General features: G+C 44.2%; 1 protein-coding gene across 12 annotated transcripts in view; it reads left to right on the plus strand.

Annotated features, from left to right (window-relative positions):
• Window positions 1–25961, plus strand: part of fbrsl1 (fibrosin-like 1) — a 328078-nt gene that overhangs the window by 141704 nt on the left and 160413 nt on the right. For 11 of the 12 annotated variants that reach the window (XM_034296385.1, XM_034296390.1, XM_034296383.1 and 8 more), the window contains one exon: window positions 2813–2848. The exons of the other annotated variant lie outside the window; for it this stretch is intronic. In XM_034296385.1, coding sequence (XP_034152276.1) covers window positions 2813–2848 — 36 coding nt within the window. The remainder of the gene's footprint in view (window positions 1–2812; window positions 2849–25961) is intronic. 12 annotated transcript variants of the gene reach the window in all.

Raw genomic sequence — 25961 nt, forward strand, 5'->3', positions numbered from 1 at the left:
GGAGGAGTGAGGAGGGGGGGACTGTTGAAAATTGCATGCTGTAATCGCCGACGGTGTTAGATATGGCGTGTCGCTCTAATCTCCTGCCAAATAGATGGTGCAAAGACGCTGATCGTTGTAGCCACGCCATCCACCCCTATCTATCCATCTCTCAACCACAGATAGGCTCTCTGAGCAGAGTCGGTCCCACTAAGACAGCTGGCCATGGCCACTACTGGAAGGGAAGGATTTCATATCAGTGTCTTCCCTTTTCAACTCCCATGAAATCTGCTACTGCACCGAGCGAGAACAAATGGTAATTTTCATAAAATGCATGAAGGCACATTTGATACCCACATCAAAATGGTAGCTGGGTGTAAGAGCTCCTAACTAATGATGTACTGTTCTGTAGCCACGATTCAAATGGATTTTGTGTTGTTGGACCGCCAAAAGGAAACAGAGACAAATGAGAAGCTTGCTTCTTCCTCTCCGCTCTGAGAACAGTCATGCATCAATTTAGGAAGCAGCGCTAGAGACACGCAGAAGGATGTTGTTTGTTCATCTTCACGGTAGCTAGGGTCTTTATCTGTTTATGTTGACTAGGTAATTCTCTTCCTGGTTCAGCTGGGCGCTGTCAGAAAGCTGCCATACAGGCAGGGATTAGGGAAATGTATAGGGAGATTTTTTGTGTGCATTTTTGTTAGCGTGGGGGGGGGGGGTTTGGAGGGAGGGTGTTGAGATGGTTTCAGTACTGATGGGGTCTCACCGACCAATCCACCCACCCACTCCTCCTGGAAAGCTGTGAGGCCTGCTGCTGGCTGCATGCTGGATGCTGCTGGCCCTGCTTTCACACACAAACACACACACACACACACAAACTTCACGCTCTGCCGAGCCATGATTGGCCCTTTTCAGTTCCTGCAGCTCAAAAACCAATAGTCTGGCGCATAAGAAAACCAAGCACCAGGCCCCGCCCTGCTTGTCACCAAGGATTTGAGGCTACAGGGGAGGGGGCGTGGAAATGGGGAGAGGATTAGGGGGCGGATTTAGCAACATTTCTGTTCTCGGGGGCTGTTTAGTTAACCCTAAAACGCCGCCAGCGTCCTCCACACCCCAAAGCCTCCCCTGTTCTCCCCTTTCCTCCCCCTACTCGCTGCTGCCTCTCTGGGGCGGGTTCTTAAATCCTTTTGAAGTCCTAAGCGCAGCAGAAATCCATTGAGAGCCATGTATAATGGCCTTTAAGAGAGAGTGTTTAGCTGTATCCCGGCCCTATGGCTTATGAACCATTGCCTGCTGTAATGGATTTTTTCCCCTCTTCCCTTCACCCGGACTAAATCCAATGGATTGTCCCTCATTATCATTTAAATAAGCCTCTCTTTCTGCTCCAAATGCTCCAACTTGAATGAACCCTGCATAGTAAGGCTAATTCCAAACGGCCTTGGCCTCCCACTACTCACTGAGTCACACACACACACACACACACACACACACACACACAAACGCACTCATGTACAAACACATGAACATGGTGTGAATGCATACACAGCAACATACACAATTTGTTGTCTTCTACAGTATGTGTGCATGTATACACTCATTTACATAAGTTGTTTGGGTCTTTACCCCTTTGTGTCCACATATACGGCCCTTGTCGCTGTGCCCTCCACCTCTGCCCTGCCCTCTACCCCTCTCAGGCAGTGGGGACAGAATGGGTGAATAGAGAGGGAATAGTCTTTTGATTCCCGCAGGGCTGACTTTCCGGTTGGCTGTTGGACATCTATCTCCCTAATCGTCACAGTGGGGTTTGGGCTGTGAATCAGGGGGAACAGAGGCACTGATGAGGGCTAAAGCCCAGAGACAGGTGTGGGAGAGATGGGGGGGGGGGGGGGAGATGGAGGGAGGAGGGAATGGAGAGATTGGAGGTACTATGGGCAAAATTGGTCTAGCAGAAAAGTCCCCTCCTGAGACTGGAGGAGAAATTGCCAATCGAAACGGAGAAGTAAAAGGGGGGAAAGTGGAAGCAGAGAGATGTGGAGATTGGTATTCTGACTGTGGCCAGAGTGATTGACGGAGGTGGGTGGGGGGGTGGAGGTAGAGCTGCACCCTCCAGGCTGTCTGGCTCCTCTCATGTTGAACCAGGTCTCTGTCAGGGGCCACATCCCACTGTCAGCATACACGTGATAGGTTTATTATGTGGTATCTCTATATTTCAAAAATGTCATATATTTTGGGATTTGCCATACAAGAGAGAAACTCTGAACTACACCTCAATACGTATTTACTGTAAATGTTATTCCGCTATATCTATTTTTTGTGTATATTTTACAAATCAATGAAAGATTGGGTTTGTAAGGGGCAATGCAAGGGAACGATATATTTAGGCAACACTAATGTCCGCTGATACATCTAAGCTGTTTTTTTCACTCCAAAACCGCATATTTCAAAGCGCTGTCGTTGTGATTTTAGCAGCGTGGATGCGTGGTGGTGTTGTCAGTCTTAAGCATTTGTCAGTGTTTCAGGATCAAACATTCCTACCTTTGTATTTTCCTTTACGTTACAACTACAACCAACATCCTCCAGGGGGTCCTTTCACATGTTCTGCATTGAGCTGCTGTTTTGAGACTCTTCGTCTCCCTCTGCCTGGTCAAGGCCATTCAGAATGAATGGCAGGGAGGTTTTCGCTGGCTTTCGTGGGTCCGGCGCAGGTGGACAGGCGGGCGGGGAGGGAAAAGGTTAACGTGAATATTGATATTAAAGCGTGGTGGCTTCATCATGTCTGTCAGCGGCTGACTCACGCTCCCTAAAGGTCAACCCTGTTCTCCTCTCTCTACAGAGCTCCACTCTCTCGCTGTCAGGCCGGGGCTACTCGGTAAGTGACATTTTCATGCTTCATGGCTTTACGGCAGAATTACAATCTCCAACGGCCCTCTTTATGGCTCGCCGCTCGACACTTTAATTATGTTAAATAGAGTAATGGAGAAATCATGATATTAGGGACATTACTCCTGGATGACTGACTGATTAAATTGTAGGAAGGAAGGCAAGAGATGCATCCTGATTGAAACCCCTGTCTTTACGGTATGTAGTGCACTTTATTTGAGCAGGACCCATAGGGATCTGATCTAAAGTAGTGGACTACATAGGGACTGGGGCGCAGCTGTACCGCCAAGGTGTCCTGCCCTACCTTGGGTAAATGTGCCTGTTTTATTGACATCGATTCGGCCAGGCAGGCAGTTTCAGTGTTGAGATGTCTTCCTCCACTGCCTGCTAACTACAAGCCTCTTGAATCCATTGTCAGACAATATGCCTAAAAGCCTTTTTAAAAAGTGCAGTGTAACATAAAAGTCAATCTTCACTATACATATGATATACAAGCTTGTCCTTTTAGGAAACCCATAACTAAGCTATTAGTGAATAGTGGAAATATACATGCTTTCACATTTATCTCTGTGCCATTATTACCTTAAAATGAAGATTTAGATTGCATTGTTGTGTGGAGTGCCAATTAACACAAGATTAGTTGGGAGAAAAAATCCTGATTATTTTGTCAGGCCAGTTTTTTTTATACAGTACAGTGTCACCGGAAACTATTTTTACAACTGGTAAACATATTTTGCAGACTACACGTAGGGATGTGTTTCAAACCTATGAACCTGTTCATTTTCCAAAAAGCTGAAGAGTTTTGCTTTAATTATGAAGGTCAGCATTAATAGGATATTCTTTTCGTAGCGTCGATGTGATCAAAACAAATCAACAACATCTGTAAATGGTTTGTCACTGCTAATCAGGGCAGAAGTAACTGCTGAGATAGCTTTTAAGAAGAGATTGATCTGTGTGTGTTTTTATGGCGCCAGTGCTGCTGCGTGGAAATGGGACATGTCACATTCCTATTCCCTCATGGCTGTATACTCACACAGAGATGAAAACAAACAAGGCCTCCCGGAAGCTTCTGCAGCCCTTTGGCTCGAGCTGTCAGTTTGAGTCTGGTGGAGGGAAGGAAGAAAGAAAGGAAGGATGAGTAGGCCCTCTATTCATCTACTCTGTACAGAGAAATTGGTAGGGAGGGAGAGAGAGAATATGACCAAGAAAGAGAGAGAGAACAGGAAGAACAAAGTGGAGAAGTGGAGCTGAAAACAGGAAAAATAGCCAGAAAGTATCCAGGGCCCAGGAAGCGGTACATTGTCAAGCGCCTGCCTGGCCTCCCTATCTGATGCCTCATTCTGCACTGTTATGGAGCCTTCTGGGTTTCTAATGGGCCCATTGACTCAGAGGGTTGACTCTCACAGAGTGCTGTGCTCAGGCTTCTGGGGACGCTCTGAGGCCCTTATCGGCAGGTGCTCTGGCCTCTGTGGTGGGGCCACAGGGGCCTTTCTGAGAGAGTTAGGGGGAGACAGAGAGAGACAGAGAGAGAGAGAGAGAGAGAGAGAGAGGGGAGGGCTGCCAAGGGTGGTGTGATGGCTGGAGGAAGAAGGGAGTGTTGGATGTGGAGGGCAGGAAGGCAGGAAGACAGGCAGGCAAGGAGGCACTGATAGCAGGAACTGAATTATCTGATGGTCAGCCCTGGGCTCTGATCATCATCTCCTGTCCTGCCTGGGGCTTGGTATCTGTCACAAGGCACTAAGAGCTAAAAACCCCCAATCTTTCTTGACAGTTTGTTTTCCACTTCTATAGGAGATAACGCCTCCGCGGTTTCCCCTGACATATGTCTCTGACGCTGCCTGGCAGGCTTCTTCATCGCAGCCCCTCAGCTGAGGCATGAAAGAAGTGGTTCGGGTTTAGACTCACAGGGAATTGGAGCTGTAGGAGGACTAAAGCTGTAGTTTATGATGGTTGTTAGAAATCATATATTGCTGAGATACATTTGTTGAGATAATATTTATTTACACTTGTTGGCGCGTGTTCTACGACCCCTGCATCAGTCTACCCCTGCATCAGTCTACCCCTGCATCAGTCTACCCCTGCATCAGTCTACCCCTGCATCAGTCTACCCCTGCATCAGTCTACCCCTGCATCAGTCTACCCCTGCATTATCTACGGGCGTAGGTGTCCATTAGAAAGTACACTAAGGCTCGTTCTCCTCTGGACTGCATGCCTTACATGGGCTGTACACATATATGAGATAAAGGGAACAAATCAGTGTTACTATTTTTATTTTTTTGTTGATGACTGACCCGCTGTCCATAATCCTACTCCCTACACTAATCCTTTGAAAACTTGACAACAGGCGATACGCAGGACAGCCAGAGAGCAACACTATCAGTCTGAGGTAAAAGTGGATGTGGAATAGTTTATCAGGTCCCTCTTCCCTATACTCTCCTCTGTACTGCTGCCTTCATTATAGTGTCAGCCATGTTTGGGAGACAATATCTAGCCCATTTCCTCAATGTTCCCTTACCTTGTTGTTACAACGGAGAAGAGAAGGAGATGGGTCCTGGCCCTTGGTCTGCCTGGTGATTTATCTTCCTCTCTGGGGCCTTGATAAAACCTCCCATCCTCCTCTGTGCCTCGCTTGCTGAGATAGGCTTTAAGAGACGGAGGGGAAAGTAAAAATATCTGTGCGCTTATCAGCCCCAGCGATCTCCTCTGCGGGTTACAAGCGGAGCGGCGGAGAGAGACAGTTCACAATAATAAAAAAAAAAAGCTCCTTTTTCTCTTATCCGGAAGGAGCGTTTTAGCTCCCTCACAGACTTGTCCAAAAGAACGTGGACGAGCTCTGGCTTTTTCCTTTTCACAAGGAGTGTTGATAGACCTCGCTCTGAGCTACTCTGGGTGTGCTGTGAAATGCTCAAAGGTTTTGCGCTTAATGGTTTATCGGTTGTGTTCACCAGTTTGTTGTTGGAGGTTACAACCTTAGATTACTCTGTAGGTTGAGCTGTAGTGTTTCTAGGGTTTAGAAGTGTATCCATTACCCTGATCTGGCTTATTCAATCGTTGTTAGGGTTGGATGAGTCTGCACTCAAACGTAACATTTGCAAAATCATCTCTGTGTTTCTGTAGCATTTAATTGACTTGGCCTTCATGGCCTTCTCTCTGTTCCAAAGCCGTTTCCCTGTCTCGGTGAGGAGGTTTAAAATGATTATTGAATACCAGGGATTATTTAACGTCATTATAATAGGCACTATTAACCATCTTCACGGTTTATTTAGCAAAATCAGTGGATTAAATGTAACATTTACAGATTGTTATTAATGCCTAAGGGAAAACAAGATAAACTTATATGTCATGTTTAATGTGGTTTCACTAGGAAAAGTTGCTTAGTGACCATAACATCACATCCAGCCAATGCAAAACATACAATTATTAGCTGAGGTCTCAAAGTAAGACTGTTTGTATTCAAAACGGCACTGGCTACATCTTTCCTTCTCCCTTGCTCTGTCCTTCAGTCTCTAACTCTCTCACCCCTCACTCAGTTTGTCTCCCTGCCTTTGCACTCCCCACTCCTTGTTGGCCACCGTGGCCATGGTCTTGCAGGTGTCTGACCACATACAGCGGCCCCCTGCACATAGCGAAACTGAGTCACAGTGTCCCGTGGCCTGGCAGGAGGGGGTTGGACCTGGACATTGTCCGTCCCTCTAGTGGGTCGTTGTCTGTCCAGGGCGTTCTATGAAGGCTGTCCAGGTTGAAAACCATATTTGTTTATCCCTGTGTGCGGGCCTGCCTCAGAGCAGGGACCTGCTGCTGCCCTCTCGCCGGGGGAGCCAGGCTGTTGCCGCTAGCAACAGATAAAAATTGCTGTTAACCACAGCAGGGCCCAGAACACATCAATCATGTGCTCCAGATAAAGGCTTTAGGCTTCTAGGGGCCCGGAACGTTGAATGGTGGGGACTGAATATCCCCTTTCCAATGAGTGCACAACCCCTATGGTGGGGGGCGCCTTCTAATCATTCAGTGAGAGGAAACTTCATTTTCATCCCCGGACAGCTCTGGCTCCGTTTTGTTCTAATGGAGATGCCATTTAAAATCCGCCAACACAAAAGGTACTCTGTGAGAGGTCATTTGAATAAAAAGGCGACATGGTGAATTAGTGTAGGCCTGGCCTCAGAAACCGCCGGCATAGTTCAGTTGTTCTAAATGAACTCTTAATTGCTTTTGCCCACTTGGCTTTGCTCTTAAGGCTTTGCTTAAGAGTTGAAGTTCAGCATCACTGCATACCCACATATGCTTTTTAGAATGAAATTGAGCTCAGTGATTGAAAAACAACTTAGAACTACTTTAGAGGTTTGAAGTGATTTTGGCCCTGTGGTATTTTTCACTAGAGGTGATTTTAAGGCTTCATTTCAGCCCCATCCAAACCACTGTTAAAGTAGAAATATGGAAATGGTGGTCACTAATGGAGAACAATAGAAGAACATTTACAAGGCTCTCGGTAAACTCGGTAATAGATTCTAAAATGAATGTCAGTGTGTTATCATCAACCGTGTTAGTTATTTCACATTTAAACACACAGTCCCCAAGGGCATAGGGGAAATAACTATTTGTTTTTCCAAAACAGCCCCCACTCTCTCCCACAATTGGTCATCAGTCTTGGTTTGTCACAGCCCCCCAACTCACATTGGCCCCACTTTAAGAATACGGTCGTCTGTAATATACAGTTACTCATTGACTGTGCTCTTAGGATTTCTCCACCACTGGCTCCCCATTAACTTATATTGGCGCTCTAGACAAATAAAGTGATAATTCCACTCTATCATATGTTACATACACCACAATTAAGGCCCAATTACATGCTACTTCCATTTATAAAAGCTCTGAACGCAGACTTGAATGCTTTAATGAGCGCTGTAATGAACACTCAGGGTGTTTGGCAATTCTCCTAGATGTTACTGTTGCTTTTATGGCCCATTATAACATAACATTTGCATCAGCATTACAATGCTCAATATCATTATCCAACCCAAGACCTGATCATAAATTAAACCTCCAATTACAAACATCTATCTGCCTGGGGAGTGATTCTCTGGCTGCCTTCTCGCCGGGGGGAGAAACGTAGCAGAGAGAGTAAGCAGAGCGGGAGGGAAAGCAGAGCGGGAGGGAAAGCAGAGCGGGAGAGGGAGAAAGTGCGAGAGTAGCCTCCGGTGGGCTGTGAATAACTTGACTTCGTCAGTGGGAGGCATTCATTCCCATAATCGGCCCTGACTTTTCCCCTCTTCTCCTCCTCTTGCCTCGCAGCTCAAAGCTCAGAGGCAACCTTAAAAGCTCATTAGGGCCCTAGTGGTGGCCATCTTGGCGGAGAGGCTGTGATGCTAACTCATATAACCATTATGGCTAACCTTCTTGCTGTCATCTGACACAGACACAGATTAGTATGTGCAGCTCAATATGATTAGAGGGCTTGGCCTTACTGTGCTACGGAAGAGTGGTGTATTTGTATTCAAAATGGCACCGGCTACATTTCCCCCCCCTCTGCCCCTCTCTCTCTAGCCTTCAACATGGTTATAGACTGAAGGGAACATAATAAATCATTGGGATTTATTACGTCGCTGCTGCTTATTAATTCAGCGGCACGAGTGCAATATTACTCTGCGGTTTAAAGGTACAGAAGCAGATACACATCCCAGCGGCGTCACGTCCGTCCCCTGCAGGTATGAACTGGAAGCCATTTCAGAAGTGTTCAAAAGAATACATCTTTGTTGTTTTGAAGCCTTCTTTCATGAGGCAGCACCACTTGAATGTACACGGTTCCATCCTTCATTCCCACATGTGAAAGCGTCTTACAAGGCACCTTTGTGCCTTGCTGTTGAAATCCTCTCTCCACCTCGCCTCTCTCCCGAGTGTCCAAACGAATGTTTCTGGAAACAAACAAGAACAATAACTGTGATGGCTGTCTGTTCGTCTCTGTAATCTGCGACCTGTGGCCAAATCTCACAGAGAGAGGAAGAACAAAAGGCACCATGCAACAGATAGCTGCAGGCTTGAAACAGTAGAGCTTAGAGCAGAGCAGACCTCCTCTACTGTGAGACAAAAAGCCCGCGGGCCTCACCGAACCCCTGAGAGCTCCCACCACCGCATAAACAAAGCCTGAAATTAAGGAGAGCCTGGGGCTGGCACATTTTACACCACTGCTAAAATGTTTCTTTTATGGCCCTGGTGGATTCCAGCATTGGGATTTCAGGGGCTGAAAAATGAACGCCGCTTTCCTGCCTTTGCCTGCCTACCTGCCTTTTGCCGTCACAGATTTGAATGCAGCGTTTTTCTCATCTCTTTTCTCCATCGCCTCGCTCTCTGCGACTTTCACACCTTCCACAACACTTCCGGAGCTAATTTTAAAGGCACAGAAATCCTGGCTTGTAGCCGTTTAAGGGTGTTGGTGGATATTCAAAGGTGTATTTCACATCTTTAGCTTTAATGCACGCTGTCATTTGTTTTAGCGTACCATGATTCGTTGGTCGTCGGCAACTCCTTATTTGAGGTTTGAACATTAAATAAGCGCACAATGACAATATGGGCTAGATTCCATTCACATAAACACACCACCCGCACGAAACTCACCGGAGACAATCATTTCCCCTCCATGTAAGTGTGCGATTCGCAGTACTATACAAAAAGTTAGTAAGTAGGTCATGTTCTGTCATTCGTCTTCTAATCACTCGACGAAAACCACAATTTCTTCCATCTGAGCCTCTGAGCTTTGCTTCTGGGACTGCCAGCCCCAACACACTAGCTCATTTGATTTTATGTCACATTCTTTTTTTCTTCCTCTTCTTTCCTTTATCCCATATCTGACAGTCGACATGTGACACAGCCCCCCCCCCCCATGCCTCCAGACTATGTCTGGCAGAGCAGCAGGTAAGGTGGTAGATTACAGGAGTAGCGGTATTATCATACCTCCAACTGATTCTGCTCTGTTTATGAGGAAAATAAGTGTTAATGACAGTGTTGTGCCCTCCCCTGAGGCCACGTGCTGTTGTGTAAAGCTGAGTCTGCTGAGGAGGTGGAGAAGCTTGGCTTGCTTTCTTTACCAGCTTCAACTTATACCCTCAGAAAATATATCTTTCCCTTTCTCACTCTCTCTTTTTTTTCTTTCTGAGAAAGGAAAAAAAACAATAGCACAGAGAAAAACCTTGTGGTTTTTAATGCAATGGCTTTCAGTCACCTCGTTTCACTGTGGTTTTGCCTGGGGCTAACAGATGCAGAGTAGGTTCAGCCCTTTGTTTCCTGTAATGTGTGTGAGAGGCGTGTGGGCGCTCACTGACACGGCACAAGGAAAAAAAAATATAATAATAAGTTGAAAGTTCAACCTGGTGGTGTGTGGCACGAACATTCAGGCTGGCTGTTGGTTATGGGGACCCAGCCTAGGCCCTTATGCCTCAAACAACACCCACACCCATGCAGGCTAGCGATATGCAGTGAGAGGCTTTGACCAGCCAGACCCTGAATCCTTCCCTCAGGCCAGGCCCTGAATGGCGTTTCCCTCCTACGTGCTTTCATACACGCCAGCCAGATCTGATCTTCACAATTGCAGAGGAGTTTGTGTTTAGATAAATAGTCTTAATCATAATTGCATATCCGTGTTTCCATGCAGCATTTAAGCAGCGGCGTAATCCCACTGGCAGAGGCTGGATGATTTCAGCAGCCACAGTCTGTGTTATTTCACTACGTGTACTGTACATTCTCAGTCAGTCTGAGGGAGAGCCATTCAATCAGTTAGTCAGTCATTCAGTCAGTCAGTTTAAAACTAATAGCTGCATCTATGATACTCTACAGATGGGAAGAGTTGATGTGATTATTCTTTGTCTCCTCAACATGCACCTGATGAAATTAAGCCTATCGTTTGTCTTTCACACATCAGACATACCTGAAGAAGATGTGCCTTTGCTTTGTCTTTGAAGCATTTGAGGCTCACTCTGTCTGATATTCACATATGTATTTCCTGATAATGTGTTTATACATTTAACTTTTTTAATTCTAATTCATATTTGTTTATTCTAAATAATAAATGTCCTAACTCACCATTGTCCTCCCTGAATCCTTCCCATTCTCAGTAAGGGCCTTTTCAGACAGGAGAATCACAGAGATCCCTGTTGAGTAACATAATTACTAGTCTCACTAGGCCATACCTCCAAATCTTGTCATGCCTTCCTGGAGGTTTGGAAATTATTCTATTTCAAACTGGTTTGATTTGCGCAGGCCTCTAGCATAATTTCTTAATTTGGATGTTACATTTCATGTAACCTTCCCCCTCAAACTTGGTGAAGGCGTGGTTATTGTGGTTTAACACTTTTTGTCCTACCTAAAATATGTTCCAGTTGGTTGTTATTGCAGTGTGTTAGTTTGCAACTTTGCAGAAATGTGCAGTGTGATGTATTCACAAACTCTGTCTAAGCACTGTACTTGTATATCATGAGGCATTCATGGCAGAGGTCTTCACGAAAGTGAAAAACGGATCTGAGCCCATTCTGATCCAAGACACGGATTCAATAGCAAAAGTAGAAAGATTTGCATAATTTGTTGCACAAAATGTAAGTTACATGTCCCTAAAAGCAACATAGCCTATCCAAGTGCAAGTAATAGTAATAGCATGCCTCTGTTTAGCTGTCTAAACAGAGCTGGCTATCCAAAATGTACATCAGCTAGTCATGTTATGGATTTCTCGTCATCAGTGCCCTCACTAGTTTATGTTGACATTCACCAATGTACTGTACTTTGTCAGTTTCTGTCCAAAATATGGTGTGATTTGAATTGAAACATACTCCCGAAAGACTGGAGGCTTGAAAACACACAACACACAACCTAGCAAGAGAAAGGATGTCATTTGGATGAACTGCTTTCCTCCCTTCCTATATTGTTTCTCAATGGCCTTTCATCTCTTTAGATATGCAGTAGTCTCTAGGGAAATCTCCTAGCGTTTAAGGGCCAGCTAGCAGAACATGTGAATCACTTTACCAGCTATACTGAACTTAATTCATATTATCCAACGTTAGCATGTTATGGTCATAAATCAAATGGGTGTCATGGTCCGACATGCAGGTTCCCGTTTAGTTGTCATGAGGATTACGACCAGGTTGGGTCAGACATTGGCAGACAGGTTGCGGAAGTGTGAGTGCAATGTTGACAGCCAGCTGAAATTTGTCTACCAGCCCTTGTTGGAGTTCAGCTAATCTCGCTCTGGCTTAGTTGTTGCTCTTTTTTTGTTGATGAGCACGACTGGGTAAGAGAGCATTATGGTCTGATCGGCCTCTGAATGCCTGTAGGTATGTCCCCAGTGAATACTTGGCCCACTCCTTGGCAGGCCATCTCAAGGTTAAACCTAGCCTCCTTGTAGATAAGCAGTCTCCAGTTTAAACCTAGCCCCCTCCCAGGTAGGCCATCCGCAGTTTAAACCTAGCATCGTCCTAGTTAGGCCATCTCCAGTTTAAACCTAGCCTCCTTCCAGGTAGGCCATCTGCAGTTTAAACCTAGCATTGTCATAGTTAGGCCATCTCCAGTTTAAACCTAGCCTACTCCTAGGTAGGCCATCCGCTGTTTAAACCTTGCATCGTCCTAGTTAGGCCATCTCCAGTTTAAACCTAGCCTCCTCCCAGGTAGGCCATCTGCAGTTTAAACCTAGCATTGTCATAGTTAGGCCATCTCCAGTTTAAACCTAGCCTACTCCTAGGTAGGCCATCCGCAGTTTAAACCTTGCATCGTCTTAGTTAGGCCATCTCCAGTTTATACCTAGCCTACTCCTAAGTATACCATTCCTAGTGGAAACCTAGCTTCCTCCTACATAGGCCATCCCCAGTGAAAACCTGTCCCATTGTAAGGTAGGCCATACAATGGGGGAATATGTCCCACTCTTAGGTCGGCCAGATTTAACCTGGCCCTATCAGAGGTAGGCCATCCCCAGTGAATCCCTAGCCCCTTCCTAGGTAGGCCATCCCAGTGGGACTGGGATAGTATATTGCATTCTCCCCAGACCTTCTCCATGGGCCCCTAACCAACCAGAATCATATTAAAGATTCATGTGTGGACCCCTCCTGTTCTCCACTGACACTTCTCCCCATGCCACACTGTGGAGCAGGTCTGGATATGTAGGAGATTAAGAGGGCCCTGCTGCCTTAGTGGGCTGTCTTCCCTTGCCCAGACCAGAGAAGGCCAATTTGGTACCTACCCTCCTGCTCTCGCTCTTCCTCCCTCCTTCCCTTTCACCATTCCTCCCTCCCTCCGCAGAGCGTCAAGGCATGGCAGCGGGTCGTCCTGGCCAGGCTCAGCTTCATTACGCCTGCCAGATGGGCCGAGAATTAGATCCCTACTCCCATGATGAAGGAGTTGAAGGAGGGAGGGAGGGAGGGAGAGAAGGAGAGAGGAAGGATGGTGAAATGGTTTTTGTTTTCATTTACATTGCAAGTTATTACATTTTAATGTAACACCTCTTGGGACCCAGGAGCATTAAATGGCTGTTCTTGAATAATCGACACTAACTGCAAGCAAATGCTTGGGAGAAATGAAATTAGCGAGCACAGCAATTTGACACAGTGATTATGGTCTCCTCTGAGGCAGTTCCTGATGATTTAAGAATGCTAACATTTAAGCAAGTCAGATCTCATTACTTCTCAAGGTTATATTGAGCTGCGTCGAAGGGAAGGGGAGGCAGCCCTTGCTAGATTGGAAATAAGGTCTCTCATATTTGCTGTATTTTTTTCAGGTTTTGTGTTTCTGTCTCTTGTTTTGACAGTAGCTCATTTGAAAATAGCGATTGCTCCGGGCAGAAATCAGAGATACCCCGGTGACACTTCGGAAGCCAGATTTTAATTGCATCAGTGATATTCAGTTTCTGAGCTGTAATATCTCCTCTGTGCCAAATAACATCACTTAGCTATGAACAATAAAAAGATAGCTTTTAAACTGCAGTTCATTTTGCAGTGAATCTTTGTTTTTCAGATGCAGCAGTCAAGACCTTTTTTCCAAAACACAGACTATTGAGCAAGAAACAATACTGATAAACAAATGTCTTGTACTGTCTTGTCAGATGTTCCAGATTTCTACCTAAATGCAATGTTATACTGTATGAAAATATTGGTAGTAGTGTAAATAATAATAGTTCAAAGCACTTTCTGTTTTTCTTTATCTTTGGTCTGGTGTGTACCGCAGTCAGCCATTCATTCACATATGTTTTCCGCACAACAATCTAGATCCAATTAACTGACAGGGGCAATGGCTTACTCTTTCTTCTGTATGCCAGACAAAAGGTTATAACAAAACGGAAGCCCTTTTTCCATTACCCGGCGTCAGATCCTTTTAAAGGTGTTTATCTGCCGTTTAATGTCACCCTGTTTTATTTTAAAGGGGCTCAGCCCGGGGAAGCCGGGGTGAAGGGAAAGACGATGTTGATGATGATGCAAAGGCCGGCGTAGACGAGCTGTGCCAGGCGGATGCAGAGGCACTTTGCTCTAACACTTTAGGTTAGAGCTCTGAGAGATTGGCCTGCTGCAGTGCTCCTCCAGACAGGAGAGAGGAGTTGGGACTGAGACAGATGGCTTGGACTTTTATCTCTCCGGCTTCTGAAATCAAAACATTTGTTTGTCGCTGTTACAATGATATTTATTTAAAGTGAGGCAGAAGCTGGAGCCGCAAAGTTACTTTGGGGAATATGTTATATTAGTCGTCGTCCCTCCCCCCCCCCCCCCCCCTCTGCGGTTGTTTCTATGCAAAAAGGAAAATACTGCAAGTCAAATGTAATCATTATAACACTGGGTTATGCGCCGTTACGAATATAATATTAGGTTTGCTGTCATCTGGCATTCCATATTTCCTCCGTAATTTGCATCTTGCAAACCTTGTTAATAATAACCAATCACTAACGCTGTATTCGCATTTTTAAATCAGTGATCGCTCTGAACATCTTCATCTGATGAGAACATGTTGTTTCAAACAGAATACATGAATCTGTTCTTCATTATCAATTGTTTAAAGCGAACACTAGCAGTGTAGTATTTTATTTTGGTTGTCTGATATGCACATATACAACTTTGGTATGCTTCATGAGGCTTTCTTTTGACCAATAGGATTTATGGTACATGCTGGCGATAACCATACCAGGGTTATCCCCAGGAAAGAGCAAAAATCCTTTAAATTGTAACCAGGAATTTGTACATGAAACATTCATGCTTAAGTATGATTAAGAGAGATTAAGGAGGGTTTGTTTGCTTCTCAAAGGCTCCGTGACAGTTTGGAAATGGATCGAGTAGAGCTTTTACAGCTGTGGGTTTCCTAATCCCAAACCAAGACTTCTCACCAACCTTTTATGGAAACAATTTACATTAAGTTTTCACATGAGCTTTGAGTAGACCACACAACTCAATGTATTCAGTCAGAGAAACTCAAGGATACCATATATTTGTACGTGTCTGAGGGGAGTTTAAAGATGTTGCTGTCTACATAGCTTTTGAGTGGTTGCTAATCAGTGGTAAACTAGTTAGCATTTTATATGTTAATAATTTAGCAGAAGCTAAGTCTATCCAGAGTGATGCACGTTAGATGCCAGTTACTTGCAGTATGAAAAATGTACACTAATGTTAGAGTAGGTTAAAGCGTTATTTTGGGATTTGTTCCGAAGAGAAGTGCATGGTTTATTTTAATATTGAGGAAGACAGATTTAAATGTTCACACCTTGCAGTCGTCTTAGAGCCTAACAACTAAAAAATGAACCACTAGCAAAGCAATTGCAAGCTAATAAATCTAAATCCTACCTGCTTGTAACAATGAGCTCCTAGCTAGTAGCCAGCCAGCTACACATTTCTAGAACAGAAAATATATTTTTTAAGAAGCATTATCATAAGCAACATTTATATTTATTTCATGCCAAGTTCAGAAATGACTGCAGAGATGGGAGCTAACTACCTAACATTTAGCTAGCTCTTTCTCTACCACAGGGGTCAACAACAGAAAATTCTGTCTCAATATTATTGAGATTAGCAATTGTTATTGTTTTTACTTCCAAGTCAGATTCATGCTTATGGTTTTGCCTCATTGCAGCAATTTCCTACCAACAATGGTGAGACAAATATTAAGACGTGCTCAACTCAACAAGCTGTTCTGCTTTTCATCACACTTCTCCATCAACCAGTTAGTACGTAGTGGATGTTCGCCTGTACCAATCACATTTCTTTATGCTTTCAGGACATGTTTGAGTAAGTGAAATGTGCATGTGCAATAAAACCGGCCTTCTTTAAACTAATTCAGTATCTTCAGCATCAGCATTTGTGGGTTCGATTACAGGCTCAAAATGTCCAGAAATAAATATGTTTTTCTGAAACTCATCAGTCTATTCTTGTTTGGAGAAATGAAGGCTATTCCATTCTAGAAATTGCCAAGAAACTGAAGATCTCGTACAAAGTTGTTTATTTCTCCATTCATAGAACAGTGTTAACTGGCTCTAACCAGAATAGAAAGAGGTGTGTGGAAGGCCCCAGTGCACAACTGAGCAAGAGGACAAATAAAACTGAGCAAGAGGAGTGTCTAGTTTGAGAAACAGATGCTTCACGTCTTCAACTGGCAGCTTCATTAAATAGTACCCGCAAAACGACAATAGTGAAAAGACATTGCTGGCTTTCTAGGCAGTGTTGCAAAGAAAAAGCCACACAGACACTAGACAGAGGAAGAACTCTGGTTTTCTTTCAAAGACAAGAATATTTCTAAGCGACCCCAAACTTTTGAATGGTACTGAATATATTTGTTATACCCTGATCTATATGAAGTGTAAAAATTGTTTCAGTAATTATTATAATTTTTCTGATCCCCCAAACATGTGTTTTAAAAACATCTTTCCGTTTGAATGTATTTACCTTTCAATGTTGTATGGTGAAAGCTAACCAGGTTATTCATTGGCCAGCTAGACCAAGTAACTTAGGGGTAGCCAGCTGCTTCACTTGCACATGTACAACTCAGTGAGATATTGCAACACTCACAGACAGCTGCTGCCTAAACTCTCCTGCTTTGAAAGCTTTCCCTTCACAGCCGATCCAAAGCAGTGTTCAGTGACATGTCATTCCAGTATAGGTCAGGCAGGCTTGTGGGATCTAATGATATGTTACCCACTAATGAAACTTTACACACAATACTTCATAACTCAGCTTTAGTCAGATTTTAAGGATTGAACACCTGCCCTTGCCTCCAGTCATTGATTCAGATGAATTCATTTGTTTATTGCCCCCCAAGCAGTGGATGGCAATAAACGAAAACATTTCTACATTTTATTCTCACGTTTTGCAGATGTGCTGTTCTTACCTGATGCTGTGATTCACAGATAGATCCAAAAATAATGATAAAATATGAGCTTAGACTGGGGTACTTATTTTACAATAAATCGATTGATGGAAATATCAATGACGCCGGGCCTCAACAGCCCAACCTCCTTTCATTGCATGTTAAATTTCTCTTCTGATCCCAGCTATTTACTGTGAACTGGCCTAGCTGGCCCAAGCCTTGAAGCAGGCCTATCAGCCGAGTGGCAGTATTAAAAAGAAATATCAAATTGAATTAAAATTGCTCGCTCACCCAAAACAGAGGCATGCATGCCTTAAAGATCACACATCTGTTCCTCTAACTCATTGTTGCGAAGTCAATCCCTCTCCTGTCTTCTCTGGCGGGCGGGCGTGAGTGCGGGCTAATGTGAATTATTCATACCAGCGGGGCCACTGCATGCTTTATCATGTTAAAGTGCCCATGACATTACTGATGGAGCAGCCGTCCCTGTGCAGCCAGCTATGCTAATGCTTCCGGAAGGAGAAAGGAGTGAGGAGTCTGTCTGGTCTAGAGCTGGGCTGACTGGTTGGTCTAGAGCTGGGCTGACTGGTTGGTCTAGAGCTGGGCTGACTGGTTGGTCTAGAGCTGGGCTGACTGGTTGGTCTAGAGCTGGGCTGACTGGTTGGTCTAGAGCTGGGCTGACTGGTTGGTCTAGAGCTGGGCTGACTGGTTGGTCTAGAGCTGGGCTGACTGGTTGGTCTAGAGCTGGGCTGACTGGTTGGTCTAGAGCTGGGCTGACTGGTTGGTCTAGGGCTGGGCTGACTGGTTGGTCTAGAGCTGGGCTGACTGGTTGGTCTAGAGCTGGGCTGACTGGTTGGTCTAGAGCTGGGCTGACTGGTTGGTCTAGAGCTGGGCTGACTGGTTGGTCTAGGGCTGGGCTGGCTGGGCTAAGACCGGGCTGCCTGACTGGATACTGCTGTATGGCTAGTCTGTTAGCGGTCCACACTGATAGCAGCGGTTTTCCATGCTTTGCAATGGCTGTGGCTTCATGGGGTGAACCCTGGTTCGAGTCCCACGTAGGGCAGTCACACAGAGGAGAAAACAAAGCTGTAATAAGAGCTCATGTCCTGGAACTGCGGTCAGTGGTCACCTAAGGCTAAGCTTACTCTGTCATGTTTTCATTTTTCTCAGTCTGTTTTTAGCTCTCTCATGATCACACGTCAACTCTCACAAGCATATTTAACGTCTTTCAAACTCGGTTTTTGTTGTTGTTTAAGTCACTACCAAAACACCCAGACTTTCCTTTCTGCATTTTCCCAATCCCCTAATAATCTTAGATCGCCGTTTCAGAGAACTTCTCCCAAAGGTCTCCAAGTAGATACAGTGTTTTCAGCAGTTAACAGGATCTCTACAATGTGTCCTGTTTGATTTGGCTGAGGTAAAAGTCAGCGATTGGCTCTGAACCATAGTTAAACAAAACTGTAGTTCTCTGTCTTGGCTTTGTGAGGGGCTGTGTAATGCAATGACACAGGGGATTTACTGTGAGCCCTTATACGAGCTGTAATGGCTCACAGCATTGGAGCCCTGAAATTCAATAAGTGAGCTCAATTGTAAGCACAGAGAATTAACTTTGATCTTGATATTGCATGTAGAGTATTGATTTATCCGGAGAAGAATGGAGGTTGTGCTGAATGGTAGTGTCACTGCAACATAATGGCTGTGTCTCAGGAAGTGGCCATCTCTCATCCTAAGTTTTGTCATTCAGGTGTTTTGTATTCATGGTTGAGAATGCTCTGATTGATAGAGATTTCTAAGGGCGGACTATCACGTCTTGCATCTGTTCCGTCTGTTGTACAGATGCATGCAAAACAGACACAGCCTCTCCCAACTGTTACATTCAATGTTGTAAATCGATCTTGCAATCAGCAAGTACAATCTTGTGAAGGTGAAATACAAAGCAAACAACCACAGAGCAAGGGGGGGGGGGGTACTATTTCCACTGTCGGTTTGCATTTAACAGCCTCGGAGGTGTGCTTTGAAAAGTTTCTCGCCTTTTCAAAAACCGCCTCAGTGTCTGTAAAGGTCCTCCACAAGATGAGCTCAATTGTTACACTGGTTCCCACACACACACTGCCTTCTGAAATTTCACAACTGATAGCGGTTACTGACAAAAAATACAGATAGTATCTCACCTGATTACTGAAAAAAACATGCAGTGTGAAAAGGTAACTGAGAAACAAGCACAGAATCTGCGCTCATCCGGCTTCTGAGGTTTGTGTCTGGGTTTCAATTGACACATTTCTGGCTTGGCCTGGCCTGTGTGTGTGTGCGCGCATGTATACATATATACATATATACTGTGTTTGTGGTTATGTTGTGTGCCTGCATAGCTCTCTGCTGTCTACAGATGAGGACGAGGTGTGAAGACCAGGGGGATGAACCACAGGCGCCTCATTTATTTTCTCTCTTTCTCTTACTTTTTTCTGATTATCTCAATGACACACTTGTTTTTAAGAGACAAGGATCAGCATTAGTGTAGTTTCAGTAAGGTTTAGAAGCAGCTATCACTTTTTTTTTATACACGGCATTTTTTAATGCCCAGCAATTTGCAGTATCTCTACTAACGAATTGAAAGCATTATGAGGAGTTACTTTCCCTCCATCCTAACTAACACATAATGCTTTTGTTTTTATCCAAAAAGGAATCATTAAAATACCTTACAGCGATCTCTTAAACTATTTTCAAGATGGCGCACTTGAGGAAGGCTACTGTTTTGAGCTTTACTTGTTTTTGCAAAGTTATTTGTAAGCTTTTTGGTTTTACCTGTAAGCGCTTTAATCCCTTATGACAGAACATCACTACTGGACATTAAAACTGCACTGTACAGGTCCTCTTCATCACAAGTTCAGCGACCACCTCAGACATGCCTTTGTTTGACTTACCTGGAATAACGCCTATGAAGCGGCGGCGGAAACAGGGAAACAGGGCTGGGGCTCTAGTCCGGCTGAGGTTACGAGAGAAATATACTCCATTTAAAAGGATTCTTCTGGCCAAGTTTCAGTCGCTGGACAGCAAACTAGATGCAGGTTAGCTTTTCAATGGCACAACAAGACATGTATCATGTTAGTTTCCACAGAGAATTGGCTGGACCCCTCAATCCCAGACAAAGCCATTGCCCCGAACAGCAAGATGGGGCAACAGAGTAAGGGAGGAGCAGAGGAGGAGGTGTAGGTTCATGGTCAACTGACGTAGTGTCAAATATCTCCTAATCTTTTTCTAAATCTTATTCTGTTTTTTCTTCTATTTTATCACTTATGCCTGCACTGTTGAGGAAGATTTTGGAAACCAACCATTTCATGGCCAACGACGCTGTTGTTAATGCTTAATGAAAACCTTGTGAACATGAAGGGCCTCACCATGTATACTAGGTGGGTGTAATATAACAGGATACGTCTGGTGTCCTACTGACGCTGTTTGTCTTAAATGCACCCTATTCCATGTAGTGCACTACATTTGACTATATTTACTATGTAGGACTTGGGCCTTGTTAAAAGTAGCGCGCTACATATGAAATGGAATGCAATTTGGGACTCACACGTAGATGAGCCGGGCCCCACGTAGGCTTGAGTTTGGCCTAAAATAGCCCAGGAGTTCACTCGCTCTGGGACCGGATGTACAAGAGATGATATCACCCACAGCTTAAGTGGTTTGGCCATTGTTGTTATAAAGAGAAATGGGATGACTTGATCACATCGTGTTGTTTGTTTGTTTGTAGAACCCGTGTTGTCTGACTGAGTCTGTCTAGCTCTTCTTTTAGAAGGGATCTGAAGATCACAGATTGCTTTATTTAATGCCCACTGTCTCATGTTAGCTTGGTGACGCAATGCAGCAGGCTGCTGTACATAGTCAAGCAGCAGCTACTATGATACTTAACTCTTAACTTTTACTAGTATATCATACATTTTGGTCCATATTATTCCTTGTTCCTTTATTCACATGCATGCCTGTTTAACTATCTTGGTCGTTAGACCAGCCGGTTGGTCTCCTCCCTGTCATGTGATGATGAGCGTGCTCCCCTCTCCCTTCTCTGGCTGATGATGCTTGTTAGGAGACTTGCGATAGGCCCTCATTGCTGTGACTGCTGAAGTCACATTTCATTACGCTGAGGGCCCTCGCTTTTTACAACTGACACAAAATATTGGTTTTACTGATAAATCCCTGGAAAAGGCCACATTAACGAGTGGATAAATAAACATGAAGCTAGCTAGCAGACGAGGTTGGGCGGGGGTTGTCTGTCTCTCGGGATAGGAGAGTCTCCGGGGTGTTTAGACTGCTTTGCTATCACCCAACAGGACAGCCTCGCCCGCCTCTCTCAAAACCCCCAGCAGCTATCTGGATCTCAGTGGTGCTGTGTAGGCAAAGCAGGAAAGCATTCATTTAACATTTACTCGGCTCCGCTCCGAAAGCAAGCCTTTAGGGTAATGTTAGGTCTTTTCATAAGTTACAGAGATGTAATTAGACAAATTAGCTCGGCAGACACTCCGGTTGTGTTTTTAATGGCTGCATGTTGCAGTGGTTGGTAATTAGCCGTGCTATGTGCTAAAACCTCTTCCATGCCACTGCACCCGGGGTGCCGTGTGCATCCGGAACCTGCCAACCAGCGACCACAGGCTAATGGAGGATTATGTATCCCACAGGTTCACCTGTCTATCCTGGGAGTGACGTTTCTATTGCCGTAATAGCAGTGTGCTAGTGTGAATTTGTTCACGTTCAGCGTATTCGTTGACAAGGCAGGAATCCTGTTCTTTCTGACGAGGAACAAAAGTGGTAAAAGCAAATGAAGCTCTGCTCACAATTTTTCCCTCTGAGGCAAAGACTTTCATTTGAGAGAAAAGCCAATCACCTTTATGGCTCTATTCATCAGCCCCGTGGACTACATGTCCCAGTGTCTTGTCATGAGCTTCACCCCCACACCTGATGATCCATTTCCACACGGAGAGCTTGTCTTCCACTTTTAATGAGTTGCCCACGGTGATTCTCACCCAAGCGCTGTTTTTATTAACTCAGAATATATTCCTCTATCTGGTTTCGAGACAGTCTCTTTAAATTGGATGAAAGTCGTTGAATGCCAGCTGGGGAAAAAAGGCTTTAAAAAATGAATGTGGATTAACTCATTAAAAGATTTATGTATCTATTGATTTGGTCGTATTAAATGTGACAAGGTACTTATCTCAGATGTGACTGCAGCTGCACTGTGTATTTTGATGTTCATCCATTCTCTGTTTAATGTGCAACATTGATTTTCTACCTTCGGTTCTACCTTTGTTTGTTTTTCAATGAGAAATTAGTTATGTATTTGTGTGTCCTCGTTGCACATATCGTGTAGTAAGTCTTATATCTTAGACAAAAACGACCCACTACTAAGGTCAGTTGTTTTCAATGAATACCAGAGACCATACTGCATAACAGTTCAAATGCTTTTTTTTGCCAGTTCATTAACTCTTGGATGGAGATAATAACTGGTGCATTGTGGGTAGCAGTGGTCCTGGCAGTGGTGATGGTGAGGTGTGGTGGACATGGTGAGAGCTACATAATTCATGTCATAATGGTTAGGGGAAGTCAGTACAAAGCTCTTACAGCGACCTGCTTGTTAAAACCATGAGGTGTATTTTATATGCAAAACACAACCTTTGATTGCAACCGAACCAGGTAGGGACCGTTTCATAAAACGCCAAATTCTGGAAGGTCCCTCCATGTTTTGTTCTCTTTGCTTCTGTTGGACAAGAATATTTTCAATTTAACGTGTTTGGTGGAATGAATATACCCCTTATTATTAGGAAAATGCCCAGCCTGGGAGTGGACAGCCGCACACCATCCTATATGTTGAAGGGAGATGCGAGCGGGTACGTGGTAGCTGTTACTGGTTTGGTAGGATGTTAATAAAGGATCTATCTTTAAAGGGATACATCTCAACCGTTGTCAGTCATATTGATGAATACCATGTGATTATCTTTGTGTGCAGGTTGAACTAGTCTTTGGTGGGTAATTGCCGGCTCTTCCCGAATACAGACATATAGAGCTACTACAAAAGCTGGTCGGTTGTTCCTTTATGGTCTTAAAAAGCTATACACAGTATTCATAGTGTTGTGAATGCTTTAATGTTACTGATAATTGTGAACATGAGATTCTGTCATCTTCTTCTTTTGATGCAAAGACCTGTAAAATACTTTTCTGTGCTGCTTGGGTACATCTAATGGAATCTAAGACATTCTCCACCTACATCACACTGCACCAGGCCAGCTTTTGGCACCTGTAGGATCAGTTGATTGCCACCATTCACTAGTGATAGCCCTGAAAAAGCCAAACAGGAGAGCTGTCCCTGGCTGGGCTCCTTGGTCTATATGAGAGCTAAACTGGGGTGGTCGCGTTTCCTCTCTCTTCTGAAGAGGTTGGTTCAGTTCTATTGAAACGCCTGTGTTTTGATGAAGTGGAAAACTTTCTTGGGCATTAATGTTTTCTTTATCCCTGAAAACTGGCAATGTGAACCCCAAAACCTTTCACATATGTGCACATTTGCAGCCAGTCACACATTCACATCACACACATCCGCTCTAATAAAGCAGGATAGAGAATCTTTATAATTACTTAGGCTCTAATTTAGTTAATATAATTTTTCTCTTCCAGTCACTCTTTATCTCTCTCTCACTCCCTCTCACTCTGTGTGTAAATGAAAACACATCCCTGTTGACACATCGGAGCGTGCAACTTTTTTATTAGCGAGAGAAAGGAAGTGGTAATGAACTGTGAACATGCTGCTTCCTTCAATTTGGAACAGAGGTATCACCCATGTTCATGCTCTCTGTGCCAAACACCATATTAGTATTCTATCTAGACACAGCTTGAAATTAACTTTGGCATTCCTTCCCCTTTGTTAATATGCAATGTCTGACTGAATGTTTGCTCAATTTTCCCTACTTTCACCAGCGATATTGATACACTAAATTGGGTTTATGAACCAGAATGTTTAACCACTTTCCTTGGTCCAAAATCAAGTGTTTTTGTACTGTTTCACCAGTCACCGTGTGTTTACTCTCCCATTTATAGACTGGTTGTCCATCACCATAACCCATTGAAAATGTTATGGCATTTTGATGACAGTTTAGATTAATTCAAATATTTGTAGTGTTTTCCATAGTTATTACTCGTTTGCAATGTAGAGTAGCGGTGTTATTGAACTCCTGGAATTACACATTGCTTTATTTGCAAAAAGGAATAAACTTGTGTAAGTAATTCTTCCTTAATATTTTTGTATGTTAGAGAAAACTTTGGGCTACTGAGTGTTTCAGCCTTGTAGATCTGAAACAGAAAACAGGTTTTACTTTACTTACTAAACTAGAAACTATATGTGTGAACAATATTGAACTATATTAGTCTTACAGTAGTTTTACTTACTTATTCCAGTACTGAAGTCATTGGTAGATTGGTCAACTTATTTGTAGACTAACTTTCACCGACACTGAAAGTTAGTCCTTGCATTACATCTATTCATCCTTTGAATTCATCCATGTTGCTCCAACTTTGGTTGCATTCTCTGTGTTTTTTGTCAAACGTGATTGTACTAAATGGTTTCTCACTGAAGGCATATCATTGTTATGCAGAGTGTTACCTGATCATTTGCAGTCTACCTCTGTGAATGTTAAATCACATCTCTGATATCGTTCCTCTGAATCTGCAATAACGCCCTGTTTCATGCAGGCATGAAATCTGTGAATGTGTATCAGTCTTTTGTCATATTTAATACTGAGGTCTTATCTTGAGAAACGACGAGCTCAAATGAGCCAGCGTGGCAATTACTGCAGTGCCAATAAACAAGGAAAGGAAGACCGTTTATGCCTGCCTGCCTGATGAGAAACTCTGCTGTTCTCTTCACCTCCCTTCCCTCCCTCCACTACTCTCTTCCCCTCCATTTCCATCCTCATCCTTTGCTCCCTCCAACCCCCCCCACGCTTTTTTGGGACACCTATAATTAGGGACCACAGAGTAAAGTGCACAGGCATTTTGGGGATGTTCTTCACAAAAGGAATGATCACAGTGTTTAGAGGATGTGTCTAACTACAGACTAAGGCAATACATCACAAGCTGTTCCTAGCATACACACACATACCCCTCCTACAGAGATGCACACACACACCCCTCCCAAAAACAACACACAAACACACACACAGTGCAGATATAGGACTATGAATGTGTCACCCCATGTCCAGTGGCAGGCCCCAGTGACCAGCAGGGGATCACAGCTATAGCACTACAGGGATCGCAGCTATAACACCCTGGGATGACAGCTATAACACTACAGGGGTCACAGCTATAACACCCTGGGATGACAGCTATAACACTACAGGGATCACAGCTATAACACCCTGGGATGACAGCTATAACACTACAGGGGTCACAGCTATAACACCCTGGGATGACAGCTATAACACTACAGGAATCACAGCTATAACACCCTGGGATGACAGCTATAACACTACAGGGGTCAAAGCTATAACACCCTGGGATGACAGCTATAACACTACAGGGGTCACAGCTATAACACCCTGGGATGACAGCTATAACACTACAGGGGTCACAGCTGTAACACCCTGGGATGACAGCTATAACACTACAGGGGTCACAGCTATTACACCCTGGGATGACAGCTATAACACTACAGGGGTCACAGCTATAACACCCTGGGATGACAGCTATAACACTACAGGAATCACAGCTATAACACTACGGGGATCACAGCTATAACACTATGGGATGACAGCTTT

Source organism: Esox lucius, chromosome 13, assembly GCF_011004845.1.
Source record: "Esox lucius isolate fEsoLuc1 chromosome 13, fEsoLuc1.pri, whole genome shotgun sequence".
Lineage (NCBI taxonomy): Eukaryota > Metazoa > Chordata > Actinopteri > Esociformes > Esocidae > Esox > Esox lucius.